The sequence below is a fragment of the Callithrix jacchus genome, chromosome 12 (assembly GCF_049354715.1).
Source record: "Callithrix jacchus isolate 240 chromosome 12, calJac240_pri, whole genome shotgun sequence".
Lineage (NCBI taxonomy): Eukaryota > Metazoa > Chordata > Mammalia > Primates > Cebidae > Callithrix > Callithrix jacchus.
Genome location: NC_133513.1, coordinates 107,419,196 through 107,439,763, shown reverse-complemented (window position 1 = coordinate 107,439,763; position 20,568 = coordinate 107,419,196). Strand labels below are relative to the sequence as shown.

The window sequence follows — 20,568 nt, the reverse complement described above, 5'->3', positions numbered from 1 at the left end:
GGTCTTCCTGATTCCAAAGCTTGTAACCCTTTCCCTCTACCTTATGTCCACAAAAAATTCGGAACTTTTCTGCTCTTCCAGACAAAGGGTTTCATCAAAAGTGTTATGACTTACACTAAATTTTGCATTATCCTGGCTTGTATGCTAAAGTTCATACTTCAATTTAGAGATTAAATAGCAATAATAACTACAGATGTCTGATTTAATTCAGCACTATTGAAGACAAACCATTTTCAGCACTTCGAATGTGTAGGCAGGTACTTTGTAAAACTCAGCTAAATAAGCCAATTGTCGATTGTTCATAGAGCTTCATGCTAGCCAGAACATAGTCTTCTTACAAGAGCATTTTGAAAATGTGAAAATGCAGGAATGGGGATGTGATGTTTTTCTTTTTAAGGAGCAGGGTACAAAGATAGATGGGGAAGAGCAGTGATGGAGCTCTGGTGAGCTCTCTAGCAGCACCTCTGACCACTCAGGCTCAGGCAGAGTGGCTGCCAGTTGTGTGCCTGGGGCCAGGTATCTGGTAAACCAACCTTCATGCAGTCATCTGCCACAACAAAGCTCCTGCTGCGCTTTAAAAGTTTATAGTCAATAGCATCCTCTCTGCAATGAATTGCATGCTTATTATCTGTTTCTTATATGAGCACTATTTAGTCGTTCACTTTGCTCATGATCTGCAGTACTTTTCCTTCTCCTAAAAATAAGTCCAATTTAAATGATTTTGATTCAGCAGCATCTGATTTTTGGTGAGTTTGCATATGCCCTGCCGTCTGCGTTCAGTTCTGTTACTTTTTCTGGCCTTGTGCACATGGCTTCTCTGTGAACCATCATCGGTACCTATGTAAGGAGAAACGAAACAGAAGGGTGGCTCACACATGCAAAGGAGGGTATTCTTGTCTTGAGTGCCTGACCCTGGAACCCCTCAAGCCTACACTGCTATAACAACAGAAAGACCCTTGAATGCCTTTTGACTCTGGCTCACACGTTTAGCATCTTAGGATAAAGGAAACATATAGGTCAGGACATCCCTGGTATTACAGTGGGCTAGGGTTAGGTTTCTTACCAGGGTTTTCTTTTTATATAATTGTTTCATTGTGGTTGTTTTTTTTAAGTTCTGGGGTACATGTGCAGGATGTGTAGGTTTGTTACATAGGTAAATGGGTGCCATGGTGGTTTGCTGCACCACCTAGATGATAGCATGCCTTAGCTCTTTTCCTTAATGCTCCCCCTCGCCTCCCCTTACAGGCCCCAGTAAGTGTTGTTCCCCTCCCTGTGTCTAGATGTTCTCATCGTTCAGCTCCCACTTGTAAGTGAGAACATGCGGTGTTTGGTTTTCTATTCCTGTGTTAGTTTGCTGAGAATAATGGCTTTCAGGTTCATCCATATCCCTGCCACGGACATGATCTTGTTCCTTTTTACAGCTGCATAGTATTCCATGGTGTATATGTAGCAGAGTTTTTACCAATGATTCATAGAGCAAAGTCCTGCCACATGGGCCTTGATGTAACTTCGATTCATCTTGTGAGTTGACAGAAGACAGTGACTTGCCTACGCCTGCCCTTGGGAAAGGGTGATGATGTTATTGTGACTATTCTGTGTCAGTTACTCTTCTATGTACTCTATAAACAGTTATTTAATTTTTTACCAAAGCCTTTTACTAGCATCCAAACCACACTAATGAGCCTTCTTTTTGTGAATGACCTTGGGACTGTGAGCAGAGAGTTATTTCATTGTTATTCCTGTCATCATTATTATTACTTTGTGCAATGTGTCACACCATTTTCAAAATGTCTTTTGGTCATCACATGAATATCACTGTGAGGTAGTTACAGCAGTACATATTGTATGGTTATTAATGGTGGTACTGGGTAAGAACACTCACTCCAGAGCCAAACTGCCTGGGTTTGCATCCTGGTCCCACCAGTTCTGTGACTGTAAAGGAGTTACAAAATCTCTCCAGGCCTCAGTTTTCCCATTTACAAAGTAAGGATAATAATACTTCCAGCATTCTTAGGTGATTGTGATACAAATTGACTAAATGTTTATAGAGTAGGTAAAAGAGGAATTGACACAAAGTAATCACAATAACATCATCACCAGCACTGCCATCAATATCAGCAGCAGCAGCAGTATCACTGTCATCACAGCGATATCACCATTACCATCATCATCACTGTCTTCATCATTGTCATCACTGTCACCATCATTACCATCATCTTCACCATCATCATCCACCACTACCGTCATTATCATCATCACCATCGTCACCATAGTCTTCACCACCCACCAGCACCACCACCACCATCACCATCATTATCATCATCACCACCACCACCATCATCACCATCACCACCACCACCTACCGTCATCATCATCACCATCACTACCACCACCACTGCCATCATCATCATTATCATCACCATTATCATCACCACCACCACCATCATCACCATCACCACCACCACTACCTACCATCATCATCATCACCATCACTACCACCACCACCGCCATCATCATCATTATCACCACCACCACCACCATCATCACCATCACCACCACCACCATCATCATCTCTGCTTTACAATAGAGGTTCCAAGAGCTTGTGATCTGCCTAAGATCCCACTTCCAGTATAGGCTGGGCTAAACACTCAAGTTCAGGTGTCATGGATCCAAAAAAAAAAAAAGGACTCTTTTTCCTATTGGTCTTTATTTTATTACACAGCAACATGAAAATGTATTCTTGTTATAAAGGGTTGAGAAGATATAACAGCAAAGGAAAATGTGAGGGTTCCCTTCCTTACTTCTTCCCAGGTCTCACCTCTTGCTCCAAAGGTAACCACAGCCCTCTAGTTGGTGTGCATCTCCCTGTCTTCTCTCCAGGAAGGGCACACATATAAGATCAATATACATATTCATGTGTGTCCTCATTGACATAAATAATCATAAGAGTGCCTGTCTTACAAAATGGATGAGGAGGTTGAAGAAAATTATGCTTTTCAAGCACTTTACATGGTGCCAAGCAATATACTAGGTTCCTAATAGTGCGCTCATCAACAGCAGAGGGTAAGTTCAATTGTTTCTACCCATTTTATTGACATGGAAGCTGAAGATTAGAGAGATTGTCACCTGTGGCACAAGGTCACACAATACTGGAACTGGATTTGAATCCAGTCAGACTTGCCCCAGTGTCTCAACAGCTTTGGCCACTAGCTTATGTGGTTATTTTATAGGCATTATTTTTCCACTTGATTTTTTTCTATTAGCTTGAACTCTTTCCATGTGTGTAGCTATGAGTTTATATCATTCTTTTAATGGCTACATGTGATCCAGTGCTTCTTTATTGGGGTTGTTTTCTGGTTTTGTTGATGTTGTTATTTGTTTTGGTTTGTTTTTGAGATGGGGTCTTGCTCTGTCGCCCAGGCTGGAGTGCAGTGGCATGATCTTGGCTCACTGCAGCCTCAGCCTCCTGGGCTCAAGCAATCCTCCTACCTCAGCCTCCAAGTAGCTGTGACTACAGGCATAAGTCACCATGCCTGGCTAATTTCATTTTTTTATAGAGACAGGGTCTCACTATTTTGCTCAGTCAGGATAGATTTAAACTCCTGGGCTCAAGTGAGCCTGCTGCCTAGCCCTCCCAAAGGGCTGGGATTAGAGGCATGAGCTACGATACCTGGCCTGGAATTAATATTTGTATAGGTTGTGACTTAGGAACCTAGATTTATGTTTCTCTAAGCAAAGATCCAGTTGTCCCCTCTGGTTATTGAATAATCCCTTCTTTCAGCTCATTTGAAGCATCACCCTTATCATAAACTGAATTCCCTCGTATGTATGGCTATGCATCTGGCTCTTCTGTCCTGTTGACTTATTTTCTACTCCCGCGCCCATACTTAAGCACTTTAATTATTTTAGACTTAGAAAAAATTTTATGACAGGAAGGGAAAATCCTTCCTTATTGCTGTTCTCTTTCACATACAAAAATGTATTTTTGGGGTGAGCATTTATTCTGTCACGTAAACTTATAGAAGCAGCCTGTCAAGGTCTATAGAGAAAATTCCTGTGGGTATTTAGACTGGGAATGTGTTGCATTAATAGGTTCATATTTGATAAATCAGCATCTTTACAATATTTAGATTCCCCATCTAGAAATATAATACATTTCTATTTAGATCTTTTATGTTCATCAATTAAGTTCCATCATTTGCTTTATGTAGATCTTGCATTGGAGGGTTTATTAGTTGTTACAAATGGGATCCCATTTTCCCATTACATTTACTTAATTTTTATTGCTAGTGAATAGGAAATAATAGTTTTTATATATATTAATCTTTTATCTAGCCACATGAGTCAATTTTTGTACTCATGATCTTTATACTTCTTTTTCTTGACATCACATTGGCAAGAAGGAAAACCATGTAGAATCATATTGGTAAAAGTGTACACCTTTGTCTTGTTCCTGTTTTCAGTGAGAATTCTAAGGTTTTACCACTAAATATGATAAATACACTTTATCAGCTTGAAGAAATTTCTTTCTATTTGTAGCTTACCAAGCAGTATGCTGCAGACTACACCATGCTCTTGTCAAAGGACCTTTATTTTTTCACTTAATATTTTCCTTGAGAGTCCAGAGATTGCCCAGACTAACTTGGACCTCCCAGCACTGGCATCTTAGCTGAGCGAACCTGGTTTAGAACTGAGCGCTTAGGATTGAGTAATGTCTTCTTTCTTCTTCCTTTCTGCTCACATTTGACTTCAGATGTCCCATGGGCAGGAGCTACTTTGTGTTGATATTTCCTGCCTTCTCTCACCACTCTCACCCCAGACCTACCCTTCCTGCTGCAGAAAAGTAAAATATTTTACAAATAAATAAAAAGTAGCATGTGGACAAGGACAAGCGTGCCACTTCTGGAATTTTCTGGCAGGCACTATTAAAAAGATTTTTATTCTTAACTTTAAGTAACTTCAACTTTTTTTTTTCCACCTGATTATCTTGAGTGGCTAACCACCACCTCATGCTCTGGTTGCTGAGCAGATCTTGTAGTTTCTACAGGAAGGTATGAGAAAGGAATTACCACCTGACATCTGATTTCCTGTTGCAGTTTCATGCAGGTTCTGATGCAGGATGCAGCCATTTTTAACTCTTTCTCGGCCACTGCCTTGTACATGGTTAATGCAGAAGAACTTTTTTGGTGGTGGAGTGATGAAAATGATTTAATCACAGAGTATATCTGAGAGTTTTTAGGTGGTGATGATTTTTTGCTAGACTATGAATGAGAGGATTTGTTCTTGTCAGGCATGCATTTGGAACATGACTCTAATATGACTTGGCACCTGTCTAGAAAATTGTCCCTGTGTCCAGTGACACTTTGCTTTGGGGAAGTCAACACCTGCTGTGATGGCATCTGTGATATTCAGGAATGTGAAATGCGCATGAATAATTCACAGCCACCTTAGTAAAATGCCTTCTCCAGAAAACTCTTCGTGTAAACCACTGGCAAAAGATTGTTGCAAGCTACATAGAAGACTCTTTGGATTCTTTTTTAGATAAAAACAGTGGATGATGTATTTTACTATAGCTGTTCTCACTTGACACAAGTGGGGTTGATTTTATTATTTTCATATTGTTTAGCTGAGAAACCAAGAACCTGCTAAATATAAGGGTCATTAGTTTTGGTTGGTTTGTTAGAAACAGCATTAGCCCCCAGCAAGGTGGGGTTTTGTGGGGATGGAATGGTTCACCTCAGGCCTAAGGTGTGTGTGTTACTGGCTGCCATCCAGGTTGGGAGAGAGACATAGAAGCCAGAAACACTGAGAGGCAAGGCAGCCCCACCAGGCAGGCACGAGTAGCTGGCCTTTGAGCCCCTCCCAGTTTCAGTGAAGTTGGCTTTAGCTTCCAGGGCTGTTTGTGTAGGAAATTTGGTCAATTAGACAGTTATTTTTCCTTTTTCAGCATCTTCTCTTTTCTTCTAAACCCTCAAATCCAGAAAAGATTCTGGAATCCATGACAAGGAGTAAACTCAACCTTCCCTACCTTTTCTCTTGCAGGCAGGTGACAAACATTACCACCCCAGCTGTGCACGATGCAGCAGATGCAACCAGATGTTCACGGAAGGAGAGGAAATGTATCTTCAAGGTGAGACAGACTCAAGAACACTAGATGTTTTCCTTGCTCAGGGAAAGGAAATCTTTCTATGTTTGTTTGATTGTTTTTAGAGAAGGAGGCCTGTTGTTAGCTGTGAGACTATCCAAATCCAAGATGATTGTGGCCAAAAGTTACCTCATCAGTTAGTATTAATCAGCCAAGCAACTGACATGCTGGCAGTGAGCCCCTGAGGCTGTTCACGAATGAACTTGTGATGCTGCCTTAATCAAATGAATAGGACCTGACACTTGATGCCTCGGATGTGGGGGAAGAGTGAAAATCAGCAATACCTCCTCTCCAACTCTCCCCAGGAATATGTTTAGGAAGCGAAAGATTAAAACAGAGAAAGAATTTCTAGAAATTTTACTTATTTGATGGCTGCTTTTTTTCTCCTTTCACTCTCCTATGAGAAGGGTTGTTTTTTTTTTTGTTTTTTGTTTTGTTTTTTTGAGGGCTCCCAGGCTGCTATTCTCTGTAATTTCAAGAAGAAAATCTCATGTTTGTGAATTATGTTACGGACTTGTTTCACCCCATTAAGATGACTAGCTCTTATGTTGAGAGAAAGAGACAGAGAGAATGGGGGATAACAAGAGAATCCATTCTCTGAAAGAGAAATTTCTGGTGTCAAGGAAGTACTTATTACCAGGGAGCCATTGGAATCCCAACACTTTGGGAGGCTGAGTCAGGAAGATTGCTTGAGCCCAGGAGTTCAAGACCAGCCTGGGCAACATAAGGAATCCACAACTCTATTTTATATTATATATACTTAAATATAGATATGTATATCTATAAATATACACATATTTATATATTATATGTATATATAAATATATACATATCTATATATGTATATATAAATATATACATATCTATATTTAAATATATGTGTATATATACACATATATGTATATATATAAATAAATATATAAATATATACATATATGTATATATATATATCTATAAATTTTTTTAAAAAATAAACCATATTATCATCCTATCAATCCTATTATCCATCCCCCCAAAACCACACCTTGTTGGGGGCTAATGCTGTTTCTAACAAATCAACCAAAAATGACCCCTGGGCCCTCTGCATTCAGAGAATTTCCTGTGCTTTGTAGTCAGCCTTTGAGCCAGAGTCAGTGCTGAAGGGACCTATAGGCCTGTCTGCTCTCTGTTTGTTTGATTATTTTGGCCCTGGGTTAAGAAGATGGATTCTGCTTTAAGAGAGGATTCTCTTCTAGTCAAATAGCACCTCTGTGTGAGCATTTTACTATATTTAGCTGGAAAAGGAGTTAATCAAACAAGGGTTTATCAGTAAAATTAGCAAAACCCATAAGAGTGTCATTCATTCTGTTTTGGTAATTACTGGGTCTCAGCTGCCTTTGCATGTCATTTCTGGATTTCTCTTTGCACATAGCACTAAGTGTACTTGTAATGAGTGGTATGCTTTGCTGTCTCAGTTTTGTTTTTATGCAACTTAGAAAAGTCTACAGAAAGGATTCCTGAGTATTAAAGCAAAGCCTGGCTGCTCTCCCCTACAAAAGGCTAGCTGCATGAGAAATTGACAAGCCAAACTTCCTCTGGGCTTTAGAATGTCTGCTCTAAAAAACTGTGATTCAAAACATCATTGAATTTTGAAAGGCCCTATGAAGGCAAGTGACAAGCATCCGCCTCTGTGGCCTCATGCGGGATTTATGACACATTTTCCCAAGGACAACAGGCCTTACATCCGCAGTGACAATAGGCAGGTGTCACTTTGCATTTTTCAGCACGAGGCAGATTTATTCTTTATTTGGTCTGTGGGCTTAGAGTTTAGCGTGTCAATTCTGGCACTCAAAAAACAGAGACACAGAGGAGCCTATCCACCTTGTCTCTGCTAGAAACAGACTCAGAGGCTCCAGGTGCTGCACATTCAGAGTGGTTCTCCAGGCTGGAGAGAGTAGCTTTCAAGCTGTGCACGAATACAGCTATGAAGACATGGCTGTCTGTTAAGGCTGCATTTGGAATTCCAGGGATTGCTCTAAACCTGGAGCTGTGCTTCCGTAGTCTTTGCCTGCCCACTTGGCACATCTTTAAAGAAAGAGCAGTTTCATCTTCTTTAACATCTGATGTTGTGTCCGAGTCACATTCCTTGTGGGTCTGATCTCTGGAGAACAATGGTGCCATTGTGCGGAGACCCAGTATCCTGGCCAGTGACTCCTGCTCAGCAGAACCTTCACAGTGAATGCTTCTCCTGGGCCTGACCCCTGGGCCCTCTGCATTCAGAGGATTTCCTGTGCTTTGTAGCCAGCCTTTGAGCCAGAGTCAGTGCTGAAGGGACCTATACGTCTGCCTGCTTTTTGCTTGTTTGATTTTTTGTTTGTCTGTTTTGGCCCTAGGTTAAGAAGATGGATATAATGATTGTTAAGTAAGGATTAAAGTATTATTCTGATATAAAATGTATTTTTTTCTTGCCATTAATTTAATATTATTTTAGTGAAATAACTAAGGTGGTGTGAAGTAACTCAGGAGTTATTTTAATTTGGTAACGTTTCAAGTATGCCCAGCTTGTTGCTTAAAGAGATAAATATTTTAGCAGAGCACACACTAAATTAGTGGCCCATGCCTGTAATCTCAACACTTTGGGAGGCCGAGGCGGGTGGATCACTTGAGGTCAGGAGTTGAGACCAGCCTGCCCAACATGGCAAAACCCCATCTCTACTAAAAATACAAAAATCAGCTGGGCATGGTGGTGCATGCCTGTAGTCTTAGCTACTCAGGAGGCTAAGACAGGGGAATTGCTTGAACCTGGGAAGCAGTGGTTGCAGTGAGCCCAAATTGTGCCACTTGCACTCCAACCTGGGAGACAGAGTGAGATGCTGTCTCAAAAAAAAAAAAAGAAAAAAGTGGTAAAGATTTAAATCATGAAATGTGGAAACTGATATTCATACTGTGAATCTTATTTTTGTAACTTATGCTTTCAACATAGTAACTTTAGTTTCTGAACTGCTCATTTAAGTTCTGTCCATCCCCACACTTGAACATGTCCTTACATAGACGTATCAGCCTTACCCATAATCATATAAATGATATTTTGGGCCGGGCGCGGTGGCTCAAGCCTGTAATCCCAGCACTTTGGGAGGCCGAGGCGGGTGGATCACAAGGTCAAGAGATCGAGACCATCCTGGTCAACATGGTGAAACCCCGTCTCTACTAAAAAAAATATACAAAAATTAGCTGGGCATGGTGGCGCGTGCCTGTAATCCCAGCTACTCAGGAGGCTGAGGCAGGAGAATTGCCTGAACCCAGGAGGCGGAGGTTGCAGTGAGCCGAGATCGCGCCATTGCACTCCAGCCTGGGTAACAAGCGCGAAACTCCGTCTCAAAAAAAAAAAAAATGATGTTTTTTAGGTATCTAGTCATATAAAATCATATGAGCAGGCATTGGATTCTCACAAAATAAGAGCCGCTATTGGAGATAAGTGTTTTGCTTAATTCTGTGATGCTGGTACCATGTGTAAAAGTGCTTCATAATCTGAGCAAGTGAGGCTATTGACCCAGGAACAGAAAACACCACCTAAATAGTTACTTTACTAGTTTAAAAACAAAGACTTTTTAGAAAATTACTTAAAAGGTTGAAGGCCAAAGGACATTTTTGGATTTCTAATGTAACTTTCACCCTTTCTATTAGTTGTTTAGTTTCTCATTTCTGTGTAGGTGACTATGTATAATTGAATCAATGAAAAATTCAGTAAGTTTTGCTTCTGGATATAGACTCTCTGGTTCACTGTATTCCCCTCAACCTCCTTGGTTGTTTTGATGTTATATAAACAATGGCTATTATTTTTTTAAATTGAATGCAGCTTGTAGTAAGCACTCAGGCATTCCTTTTAAAGGATGATAATATGGTTTAAAAATAATAAGACATGATTAAGCACTAAATATGTCTTGCATCAACAGACTCTTGCCCAGTTAGTGGTCTCTGCTGTCTAGAATTATGACCTTTATCCAACAAGCTTGGGCTAGATCTGGAAAACTCACGTAGACTTTGGACATGTCTGATTTTTCTGTTATGATTCACTTGGGCATGAAGCAATAACACCTTCCCGTGATGGGGAAAGACGGCTAGGAGCCTTTCTCAGAAGTGCTCTAAGAGGACTTTGTATCTTGCCATTCTCTCTCCTCAGGTTCCACTGTTTGGCATCCCGACTGTAAGCAATCTACGAAGATTGAGGAAAAGCTGCGGGTAAGGGAACAATGAGAACGTGAAGCCAGGTGCATTTGTAGGCCCCATGCTCATGGTCACTAATTCTTGGGACTAGGGTTTTTAGCCCCAAGACTAAAATGACTTTTTACTGACTTTTTTTCTTAATAACTAAGTTCAAAGGCCATTTGGCTAGGGAAGGGGGTGCCCTCTTACCTTAAATGTATTGTGGGTTTTGTTTTAAATGCTTGTGTTAAACAAAGTAAGACTTGGCCTCGCTAGTCAGCTTCTTAGAAAAGCATTCAAGGGAAAAGTCAGACCATACAGATGACCTCACCAGGCTTCTTCGGTACTGAATCTATAATGCACGACTCCGACCCCAGCTCTACATCCATTACTTAATTTTACTGACCTCTCCTTTTACTGCATCCAAATTCACCAGAAGAGACTTTAAAAGCTGATGCCCTGTCAGATAAAACCTTTGGGGAAAATAATGATGAACCAAGATAGGTAAATTAGTTAATTCTCAGAACAAGAACACCTCCAGATGGCAATATTTTATGTTTCAGAAGCAAAGAGCTGTGCACAGTCATAAAACCATGATCATAATCTCTGTCGTATTCAGATGCCCATTTTTCACGTGGGCTAGTATTTTTCAGTGCAATAATGAGACTGAAGGAATCCCAGTGCTCAGGTTAACCTAACTTAGTGATACCTAGGGAAAAACTGGGGTTTGACTTCATCCTATTTACCGCCTCAGGGAAAAGAATGGCCTGGATTTATTTTGGAGGCCAGACTCTTGTGCATAGTATAATCTCTTCTGCCATTAGCAGGCATCAGAAGCGATGTATGTGGCCCCAGCGGCAGCACAGCTGGTTTACCGATGGGCTCTAGTCACTGATATGTGACTTGTGAAGGGGTGACTCGGCTTTGGAGCAGTGATTATCAGTGAGACCCATTTGCTCTGTCTTTTTTCATATCCCTTTGCCTGTCGCCTTGGGAAATGCAGCTGTTATTTTCCTCACGTGTCTGCTTTATTCTCTTCAATGAGCCACACGTATACAGAGGAGATCTTTTTCCTTTGTTTTTTGTTTTTTCTTTTCCTCCTCATCTCACATCCATCAATCAGATGGAGACATTTTACCATTTGGATATTTCAGGAACTTGTCCCTTCCCTGTGACTGAACAAAAGCAGTGCTTTTAGAATGCACAATTATTGTGAACATACTTAAGTGGAGGGAAAAAAATACAACCACTTTTTCTCTGAATAATTGAATAAAGGTAAGAACAGCCAAAGAGGAATTTGGCCACCAATCTTAGGGTGGTTTTACTCTCTGTTTCTGACACACAGGCTCCTGAAGCCCATCGGCTGGACAGTCACGTGCTGGCATAGTCGCCTGGTTTGTGGGCTCTAGACTCTGGGATTTTTGAGAAACTATGAATGCTTTGGAACTGAGTTACCTTTATAAAATATGAGAACGTGAATGATAGTCCTTGTTGTGACTTTTATCATAAGAGTGAAAAGTTCATAGCATAGCTTGGAGATGCTGCCCAGAAACCTCCCAAGTAGCTATCGTAGTTTGTAGTCTCTCTCTAGTGTTGCCTTTAGGTTTTTTAATAATCATTTTTACTTCATCTCTGATGCAGTCTTTTGGGAGATGAAGAGAGGAATGCTAATGAGGCCAGACTGAGTGGAACGTGGGTCTTTTCTGTATCAGGATCACTTGAGTTTGCAGATCATGTGACTCAAATGATTTTAAAACAACACTCTGATTACATCTTGATGGAAAACTCTTATGATGGATAAGCTTATGAAAGCAACCAGTGAAATACTTCCACCCATTCTGGCCAAGAGGAGCTATTGTTTTCTTCCTTTAATAAGCCTTCCAGAGAATTCTAAAGCTCTACTTCTAAACCCGGCATTCACTACTTGGGAGGTCAGGACAGTGCTCTGGGTCACTGTCTTTGGAAAGCCCAGAAGTGAAACAGCAGCTTCCACGTGCCCAGAGCCGGGGTTCACACTGATGTTGGGGGCGCTTAAAGGGACTAGGTTTTGAACAGAGAAATACGTCTTGTGCGCTCTTAAGGGTGTGTCTGCACATCACAAATCTTGAGCCAAGATTTCCAGGCCTTTCACCACGTCACATTAGTGCAGTTTCCATAGCAAAATGAAAATGTTTTAAGAATCTTTCAGCAACCCCACTGAGTAATCCACATTTTTGATATTTAAGAATTAATGGGACATTTGTTACAACAGATTCTCAAGAATGTCTCTCAATTGTCTTCACTGGCTTCTTATCCTTTATATATTATAAGAATGTCTAAGCCAAAATAAATGGAGAGGAATTGAAGGGGGTTGGAGCTTAGATAAGGATACTGTAACTTGAAGACCAGTTAATATGCTTTTAAACATGGGCCCAAAAATTGACCCAAAAAATCCGCATGTACACCCGTGAAAGAATCTCACTTGATGTTTACTATCAAGTTAGTTTTCCCTGAGGTTGTTTTTCTTAAAATACTATTTCTGAATTGAGGCTATTTCTGTGTTCATTCTTCCCTTTTCTCATGTTTCACGGCAGCCGCCAAACATTCGGTGTTCTCCATCCAATTTCTTTTACCCCAAAAGTCTGATTCGACGCACAGGACGGTCTCCATCTCTGCAGGTTGGCACTGTGTCTAGGCTGGGGCTCAGCTGCTGTCCTGTGCCCAGGCTTCTGCCGCTTTTCCCCTGGGCTGCTTTTCTCACATAACTTTTCAGCTCCTGCAGAAAGCAGATGCTTTTCTCACCCCACAAGCGCCTCTCACATTGACTCTGGCCGCTGTCTTCTTGGGTGGATGTTTTCATTTAGAGCAGCAGCTAAAGCTTTGTGTTCATTAAAGCAAGCACGTAAGAAGCTGCCTTTTGATCCTGTGCTGCCACGTTTGTTCGCTGAACAAATGTCTGCTGAGCACTCAGGTACAGCGCTGGGCTGGATGTAGCAGATCCAGCCTCATAGGCAAGAAAAGACAGATAAATAATTATAAGGTGGTACAGAAACTGGTCCCAGGATACAGATCGCATAGGCCAAGCTCTTTGGAATGTCAGATAAGGAAAAAGGTCTCAAGGGGCACTTCCTGGGAGAAGTGATCTTTGAGTTGATCTTCGGAGGCTGGCTGAGATTTGATCATGAGGGGATGAGGAGAAAGTGGTGGACCTGATGAGGAGATGTGAAGTGTGCAGCTGGGAAAGGCAGTGCTTGGGTAGGGAATGGTGTGACTCAAGAAAGGAACAGTGAGGCTGGGCGCAATGGCTCATGCCTGTAATCCCAGCACTTTGGGAGGCCTGGGCAGGTGGATCACTTGAGGTCAGGAGTTCAAGACCACCTTGGCCAACATGGTGAAACCCCATCTCTACTAAAAATATAAAAATTAGCCGGGCATGGTCGTGAGTGCCTGTAATCCCAGCTCCTCAGAAGGCTGAGGCAGGAGAATTGCTTGAACCCAGGAGGTGGAGGTTGCAGTTAGCCAAGATTATGCCACTGCACTCCAGTCTGGGCAGCAGAGCGAGACTCTGTCTCAAGAAAAAAAAAACAAAAGAACAGTTAAGTGGGAAAGAAAGAAATTAAGAACAGGCACCTACTCTAGAGTCTGAGGGATTTATGTACAATCTCATTTGCTCTCCCTAAGAATTCCTGCGAGGTAGCTAATCTTACTCCCATTTTACAGTTGGGGAGACTGAGACCCATTGTAGTTAGGTAACTTCTCCAGAGTTACTCTACTAGTAAGTGGAAGAGCTAGGATTAGAACCCATGTTTCTGTGAGTCCATCACTCATATTGTTTCTGCTATACTGTAAAGGGACAGTGAGAGCAAAACCTGAAAGAAACAGAAGAAGGAGAACATTAAATACTGGCTAAGGCTGTTGTCAGGAGGCTGCTGTTGGAGTATAAGAAAGAGAGCAGTGCCACCTGTCCAGTGTGTCCTGCAAGAAAAGGGATAGGACTCAGCCAGCTCAGCAGAGGAACAGCCAAGCTGGAGATGATGCTGCATGCACAGACCTGACCTTCTTTAGGGGTCTCTGAGAATCAGTGGAAACTTTGGCCTGTTAAACTAGATGGGACTTTCTCCAGTCCCATCTTGGCCCAGATGAAACCTGTTCTCTTTCTCTGCTAACAATTCACAGTTGCACGGCAGCTCTTTCAACTGGGCTGTGTGCCTGTACATTCTGTGCCTGTCAGAACTGCGCTAAGGAAAAGAAGAGTCTGAGTTTCTGTTTTTGTTAAACCTACACCTTCTTTCATTAAAAATGGAAAAGACAGAAGTATAGTTTAGAGTAGAACCTTTAGAAGTCAATCCCCTGAGTTTCCTCATTGTTAAAATGAAGTCAGATGGGCTGGGCATGATGGTGCAGGCCTGTAATCCCAGCATTTTGGGAGGCCAGTGCGGGCAGATCGCTAGAGCCCAGGAGTTTGACCAGCCTGGGCAACATGGCAAAACCCCATATGTACCCCTCCAAAAATACAAAAATTAGTCAAGTGTGGTGGTGCACACCTGTACTCTTAGCCACTCAGGAGGATTAGGTGGGAGGACTACCTGAGCCTGGGGAGGTTGAGGCTGCAGTGAGCCAAGATTATGCCATTGTACTCCAGCCTGGGGGACAGAGTGAGACCCTGTCTCAAAAAAAAAAAAAAAATTCAGACAGATACAGCAGCATGGCCGAAGCTGCACGGGCTGTCGAAAACAGCAAGCCAACTGCACACTTAGCTTCTTGACCCCAGGCCTCGGTGCCTCGCATTGTCCCGTGATACCAGGTTCCTATGATACGATGTATTTTTCGTACAATTTTCATTCTATGTTCAAGCTTCAGCTCCAGTGGCAGAGTTTCCACACACAGTGAAATCGGTGTCATGAATCCAGAGGAACAGTCAAAGACTGTCCCCACTGCAAATGAGTGTTGCTCAGAATTAGTGCTTCCACTTAGCAAGAAGCCACTTTTTCAATAGTTTTTTTTTCCCAGTAGTATACTCTTAAATAATATTATATTTTGTTAGCCATGGCTATAACCAAGTGATACATTTTTATGACTTGAAGAAAAATGCCATGATCCAGTGTGAAAATTTTTAGTTTGCCCCAGACCTTTAAGATTAAAAGATTTGGAGTATCTTGAGAGAGAGAGAGAGAGAGAGAGAGAGCTGTTTTCAATAACTTCTCTCCTCCTATCTTGTTGTTCAAAAGGGACACCTGATTCCTATTATCCAGCTGTAACTGTCAATGAAGCCAACTTTAGCTCTATCACAGAAAGTTGGAACAGCTTGGGACCTGGCAGAGAAAATGCGCTGTGTGGCAAGTTCTCCTTTCACCCGTTGGCAACTGAAGAATGGCTTACCAGTACCTTTAAGATGCCAGAGAACTCCAAAGCAAGGCAGCTCTCAAGTCACAGATATTTTGATCTTTTAAGTACTTTGGCTACACAGCAGCTCATTTTCCACAACTTAAAATTGAGTGCCCTTAGTTGTTAAACTGTCTTCCTTGCAGGGACATTCAGTACTCTGTGCCCCAGAAATAAGTCCTGGTTTTGTTGTAGAGGAAAGTAAAATCTATAGCAGGAAAGTCATTTTGTTATTTATATTGAGAATGAGCTCCATCTTTTCCTCTTGCCTGAATTACAGGTAAAAGAAAATGATGAAAATAGAATTACCTAAGAAAAACCTATGCTGGTCTCATTCACTTGGAAGTTTTCTATGAGTAGCAAATTTTGTCTAGAGGTAAAACTTAGTACTGAGCCTGTGTAATTAGCTATAAACAAAGCACGTGGTATCCCAGGACCAAGTCTGCAATAATCTGGAGTGTGTCACTTGCTTTCATTCTAAAAGGGAGTTTTTCTCGGCTATGCCTTTGGAGGTTAAAGCATGACTTGACTGACCTATAAAATGGGCATGACTCTTTTTCTTTGAAACTAATATTCACCTATTATAACATATCTACTTGTCAAGCTATAATATACCAAGCAAATGCCGTGTGTATGTTTTTTAAAGGAGCTAATTTGAGGCTTTATGTATGTCTGGAATAAGCAGGAAGTTAGTGGTGTTTGATTTTTGTTTTGTTCATGTCGCTGCAGTACATACTATATCATTCCCGGCTTTCACTTCATTCAAGTGTTTCATCCGTTTGAGCATGTCTTTGCAGTTCATCAGACAGTGAATGGAGAGGTGTAAAGATTTATACTGGGAAGATTTCATGTAGTAAAGGCTGATGGCATTTGTGAAACTCTCTCCAGCGAAGTGGTGCATGCCCGCAGCACCTCCTGCCTCCTCTTCACACATAAAATTCTTTTTTCCAAAAGAGTTGATTTCACTTTTTCTTTGCTTAGCAGCGGCATTCAGTACATGCAGGTTTTAAAAGTATTCCTTCTTCCGCAGCTGTTGTCACCGCCTTGTCTAGTGAACTTCGACAGAAACCCAAGGCAGGTACTGTCAACATCAACAGGACTTAGTATAAGGTGTCAGTCACCTTATGTCAGTAGTTGTCCTGCCGGTGTTCATAAGTTCGTTCCGATCTAGTTGCCAGATGCCTGTAGATTCTCTCTCCTTCTTCGAGCGTGGCTCTGAATAAATGTAAATTAGATGAATGTAGTTGTTGCATCCCTGCTCCTGCCGAATCAGGGGAGGGCAGGGGCCACAAAATGCTCCCCAGCACTGTCCTTCCAGGAGACCCATGTGCATGGTGAACCATAATGGAAAGTAAATGGAAAATGTCATTTCTCTACTTACTCATCAGGCAGAGCTCTGGTAAGTGTTTTTAATGGCTAGTATTTGAAAAATAGTAAGCACTTGAGTGGAACCGGAAGAGGATGTCTTCAATTGATTTTCATTCTGTGACTGTGTCTTCTGAATGGTAGGACAGACAAAAAGTCAAGGCATAGGGGAAGAATAGATGAAAGGTATTTAGAGGGCTTTTCAAAGAAATTTCATGAAGAAAACAAAAAAATGTGCTTTTTAAGGCATCTGGCTGCTTTTTCGTGATTAAATGCCATTTTTTTCCCTCTCTTCTGTTGAACTGCTTGTCTTCTGGTGAGGCATCTCTTTGTTAATTTTTTTTTTTTTTTGAGGAAAGTGAAAAACCTTGTTGAAATCAAAAGTAAAGACATGAAAGTGTGCTGGGGAAATAACTGTAGAGTAAGTAAATAGACCCCTTTTTCATGAGAGACTGAGTGAGGACGGCCATATCAACAAGAAGGTTCTTATCGGAGGCTCCTTTCTTCCCTTTGCCAAAATAAGTTTTCAGCTATTTGCCTAATCTTATTGGCAAATACATTGTGTGATCACAACCATATATAATTATTTCTCTAACTATCTTGCCTTCCTTCTCAATCCCACCCCACCCCACCTCTGTGCCAAAGATGGCATCAGAAGATGCCAAAGATAGCATCAAAAGAAAGAACAGAATTTTTCCAACTGCGCTTTCAAGTTGGTTTTTCTGCAAGGAAAAGGTGCTTAAAGGAAAGTAAATACATTGTACCTGCTTTTAGCATGTTAACCAGTCCTTGCTCTTTCTTTTTTCTGTAGAAGTGGGCTTGCCTTTGGTAATAAATATTTGAAATTTTATGCATGTGTAACATAGACCGGAGAGTAATTTTCTTCACTGTAACTCTCATAGAGAATTCCAGGAACAAGGCTGCTGACCCACTGGGTTACTGAATTCAATTCATAATTATCGGGTCACTGTTACTGGGCTGGACATCTGAATGGGTGGAGATGGTAATTTAGATTAAATCATTACATGTGAGGATCATCAGTTACATGTCAGGATCACCTGTAAAATTCTGTGACAGCCATAGAGATGATGATAAAGTTGGGTTAATGGTAAAGAGGAAACTGTCAGTGGATTTGAAAGTGGGACAGCATGTCAGGAGGTTAAGTGCTTTCAAGGTTGAGATGGTTTCCATCTGAGTGGATGTATGCTGTTGCGTTGGAGGACAGCTCTGAGCCTTCTGAAGCTATCTTAGCCGTAACAGCAAATTATGGATTCGTTAGGCAAAGAAAAACAACAGCTGGAAGAAAAAATAGGTTCTTTTAATAAGATGTTAATTTGAAATTCACCGTGTTTACAATTCTAGATGTTTCTAATTGAAAGATAAAATTCTAAGTATCTAGGACTAAAACTCCAAAAATTATTATTCAGTTTTTAAAAAGAAATTTTATGATCTTAAGGGAGAGACCTTTAACCTCCCACAGTTGAGCAAATACACTTTGAGAGATATTAGGGATCATGGCAAAAAGCAGGGAATCCATGCGTGTCACTTAAGCCTTGAGCATAGTTCAGTAGGCAGCAAACCAGGAACTGTCCTGGCAGATAAGACAGACTGTACAAGGTCATTGTCATCATCATGGGAAGGGCATTAATTACTAAAGTTGAGACACAGTCACTGTCTCCAAGAGCATTTGGAATCACTTCACAGAGTTCTCGAGGAGGGGAAGGGTATCTGTCAGCTCCTGGCAGGACTGATGCCCCATATACTGTGATGCATTACTTAACATATCTGAGTTCTGATGGGAAGGAGTCCAAGTGCGATAGCTGTAGAGAATGCTGGGGAAGCCTCATTCTATGTAGCTCACATATGAAGGGAATATTCATGAAGAGCAAAACAGAGGCATTATTTGAGATTAACTGCCTAAGAAACCTAGTCCAAATCCAAGTGTCTGGAAAATGTTGACTACTTGCCATGTGCCTGCAAGGTGCTTGGAGCTGTATATGTATTCTCTCATTTAACCCTATGACATGGTTATGCTGGTACACTTTGCTCCATTCTATAAATGAAGAAGTTGAAGCTCAAGAAAGTTAAAAGAAAGGAAAAGAAAAACTCATGTAACATCAAACAACTAGTTGAGCCCAGATCTGAACTGTTATTTGGCACCAAAGCCAGCCTTTTAAGCCCATTCTATTACATAAAATACATAGATGTGTTTTATCCCATCATTTTAATATAGACAGGAAAACAGAATAGGGCCATTGTAAAACAATAGGCAACAAGAATACAACTCAACTCGTAAACAAGAAGCCCATAGAAGTAAACTCCCCAGCATGGGGGTACCATAAACTTAGGAGGTCAGAATGAAGCAAAAACAAACAATGGTAAATTCAGTGAAAGAAAAACCACTTTCCTAATCTCCAAGTGTGTTAGTCCATTCTCACACTGCTATAAAGGACTACCCAATATGGGGTAATTTATAAAGAAAAGAGGTTTAATTGACTCACAGTTCTGTATGCCTGGGGAGGCTTCGGGAAACTTATAATTATGGCAAAAGGCAAAAGGGAAGCAAAGACCTTCTTCGCATGGTGGCAGGAAAGACAGAATATGTGAGCACAGGAAAAACTGCCATTTATAAAACCACCGGATCTTGTGAGAATTCTCTTACTATCACGAGAAGAGCAGGGGGGAACCACACCCATAATCCAATCAGTTCTCTCCCTTGACACATGGAGATTACAAATCAAGATGAGATTTGGGTGGGGACACAGCCCCGAATCATATCACCAAGATACATCAGAACATTTCTCAACAGTAAACAGTTTGAAGATGCAAGTAGTAGAGTGATGGCTCTAAGACAAGCCAGAACATCAGAAAATTTGATGACCAGTTCACCTGACTTTGAAAACTGCTTGACTGTTAAAACCTAAAATATTTATTTCTGAATCAGAGAACTTGGGGATGAGTGTATGCAAGTTGGAGGTGATTTGGATCTGAAAGTTTTTTTTTTTTGAGATGGAATTATGCTCTTGTTGCCCAGGCTGGAATGCAATGACATGATCTCAGCTCACTGTAACCCTTACCTCCTGGGTTCAAGTGATTCCCCTGCCTCAACCTCCTGAATAGCTGGGATTACAGGCATGTGCTACCATGCCTGGCTAATTTTGTATTTTTAGTAGAGATGGGGTTTCACCGTGGTGGTCAAGTTGGGTCTGGAACTCCTGAGCTCAGGTAATCTACCCACCTTGCCTCCCAGTGGATCTGAAAACTTTTTAAAAACCAAATGGGACTTGAAAAAATTCAAATTGTTGAATCACTTTAAAAATCTTTAGCTCAACAATATTAATAGCGAAAATTAAAAAGGTAAATGACTCCAAGAAAGCCTGCATAACTCATAGGATCCTCTAATCTAGTCAAGAAGGAAGGGAGAGAGAAACTAAACTGAAATAAGCTTGTTCTGCCAAGAGAACTGCCTTTTCTGTCCATGAAGTTCTTCATCCCCGGAAGGTAGTGTTAAAGAC

General features: G+C 41.2%; 1 protein-coding gene across 50 annotated transcripts in view; it reads left to right on the top strand.

Annotated features, from left to right (window-relative positions):
- The window catches only part of ABLIM1 (actin binding LIM protein 1), a 338,782-nt gene that overhangs the window by 277,415 nt on the left and 40,799 nt on the right, over positions 1-20,568 (top strand). For 25 of the 50 annotated variants that reach the window (XM_035269167.3, XM_078346554.1, XM_078346578.1 and 22 more), the window contains 3 exons: positions 6,043-6,130; positions 10,305-10,363; positions 12,901-12,984. In XM_035269167.3, coding sequence (XP_035125058.3) covers positions 6,043-6,130; positions 10,305-10,363; positions 12,901-12,984 — 231 coding nt within the window. The remainder of the gene's footprint in view (positions 1-6,042; positions 6,131-10,304; positions 10,364-12,900; positions 12,985-20,568) is intronic. The other 25 variants (XM_035269186.3, XM_002756613.6, XM_078346584.1 and 22 more) reach the window with 1 other exon arrangement.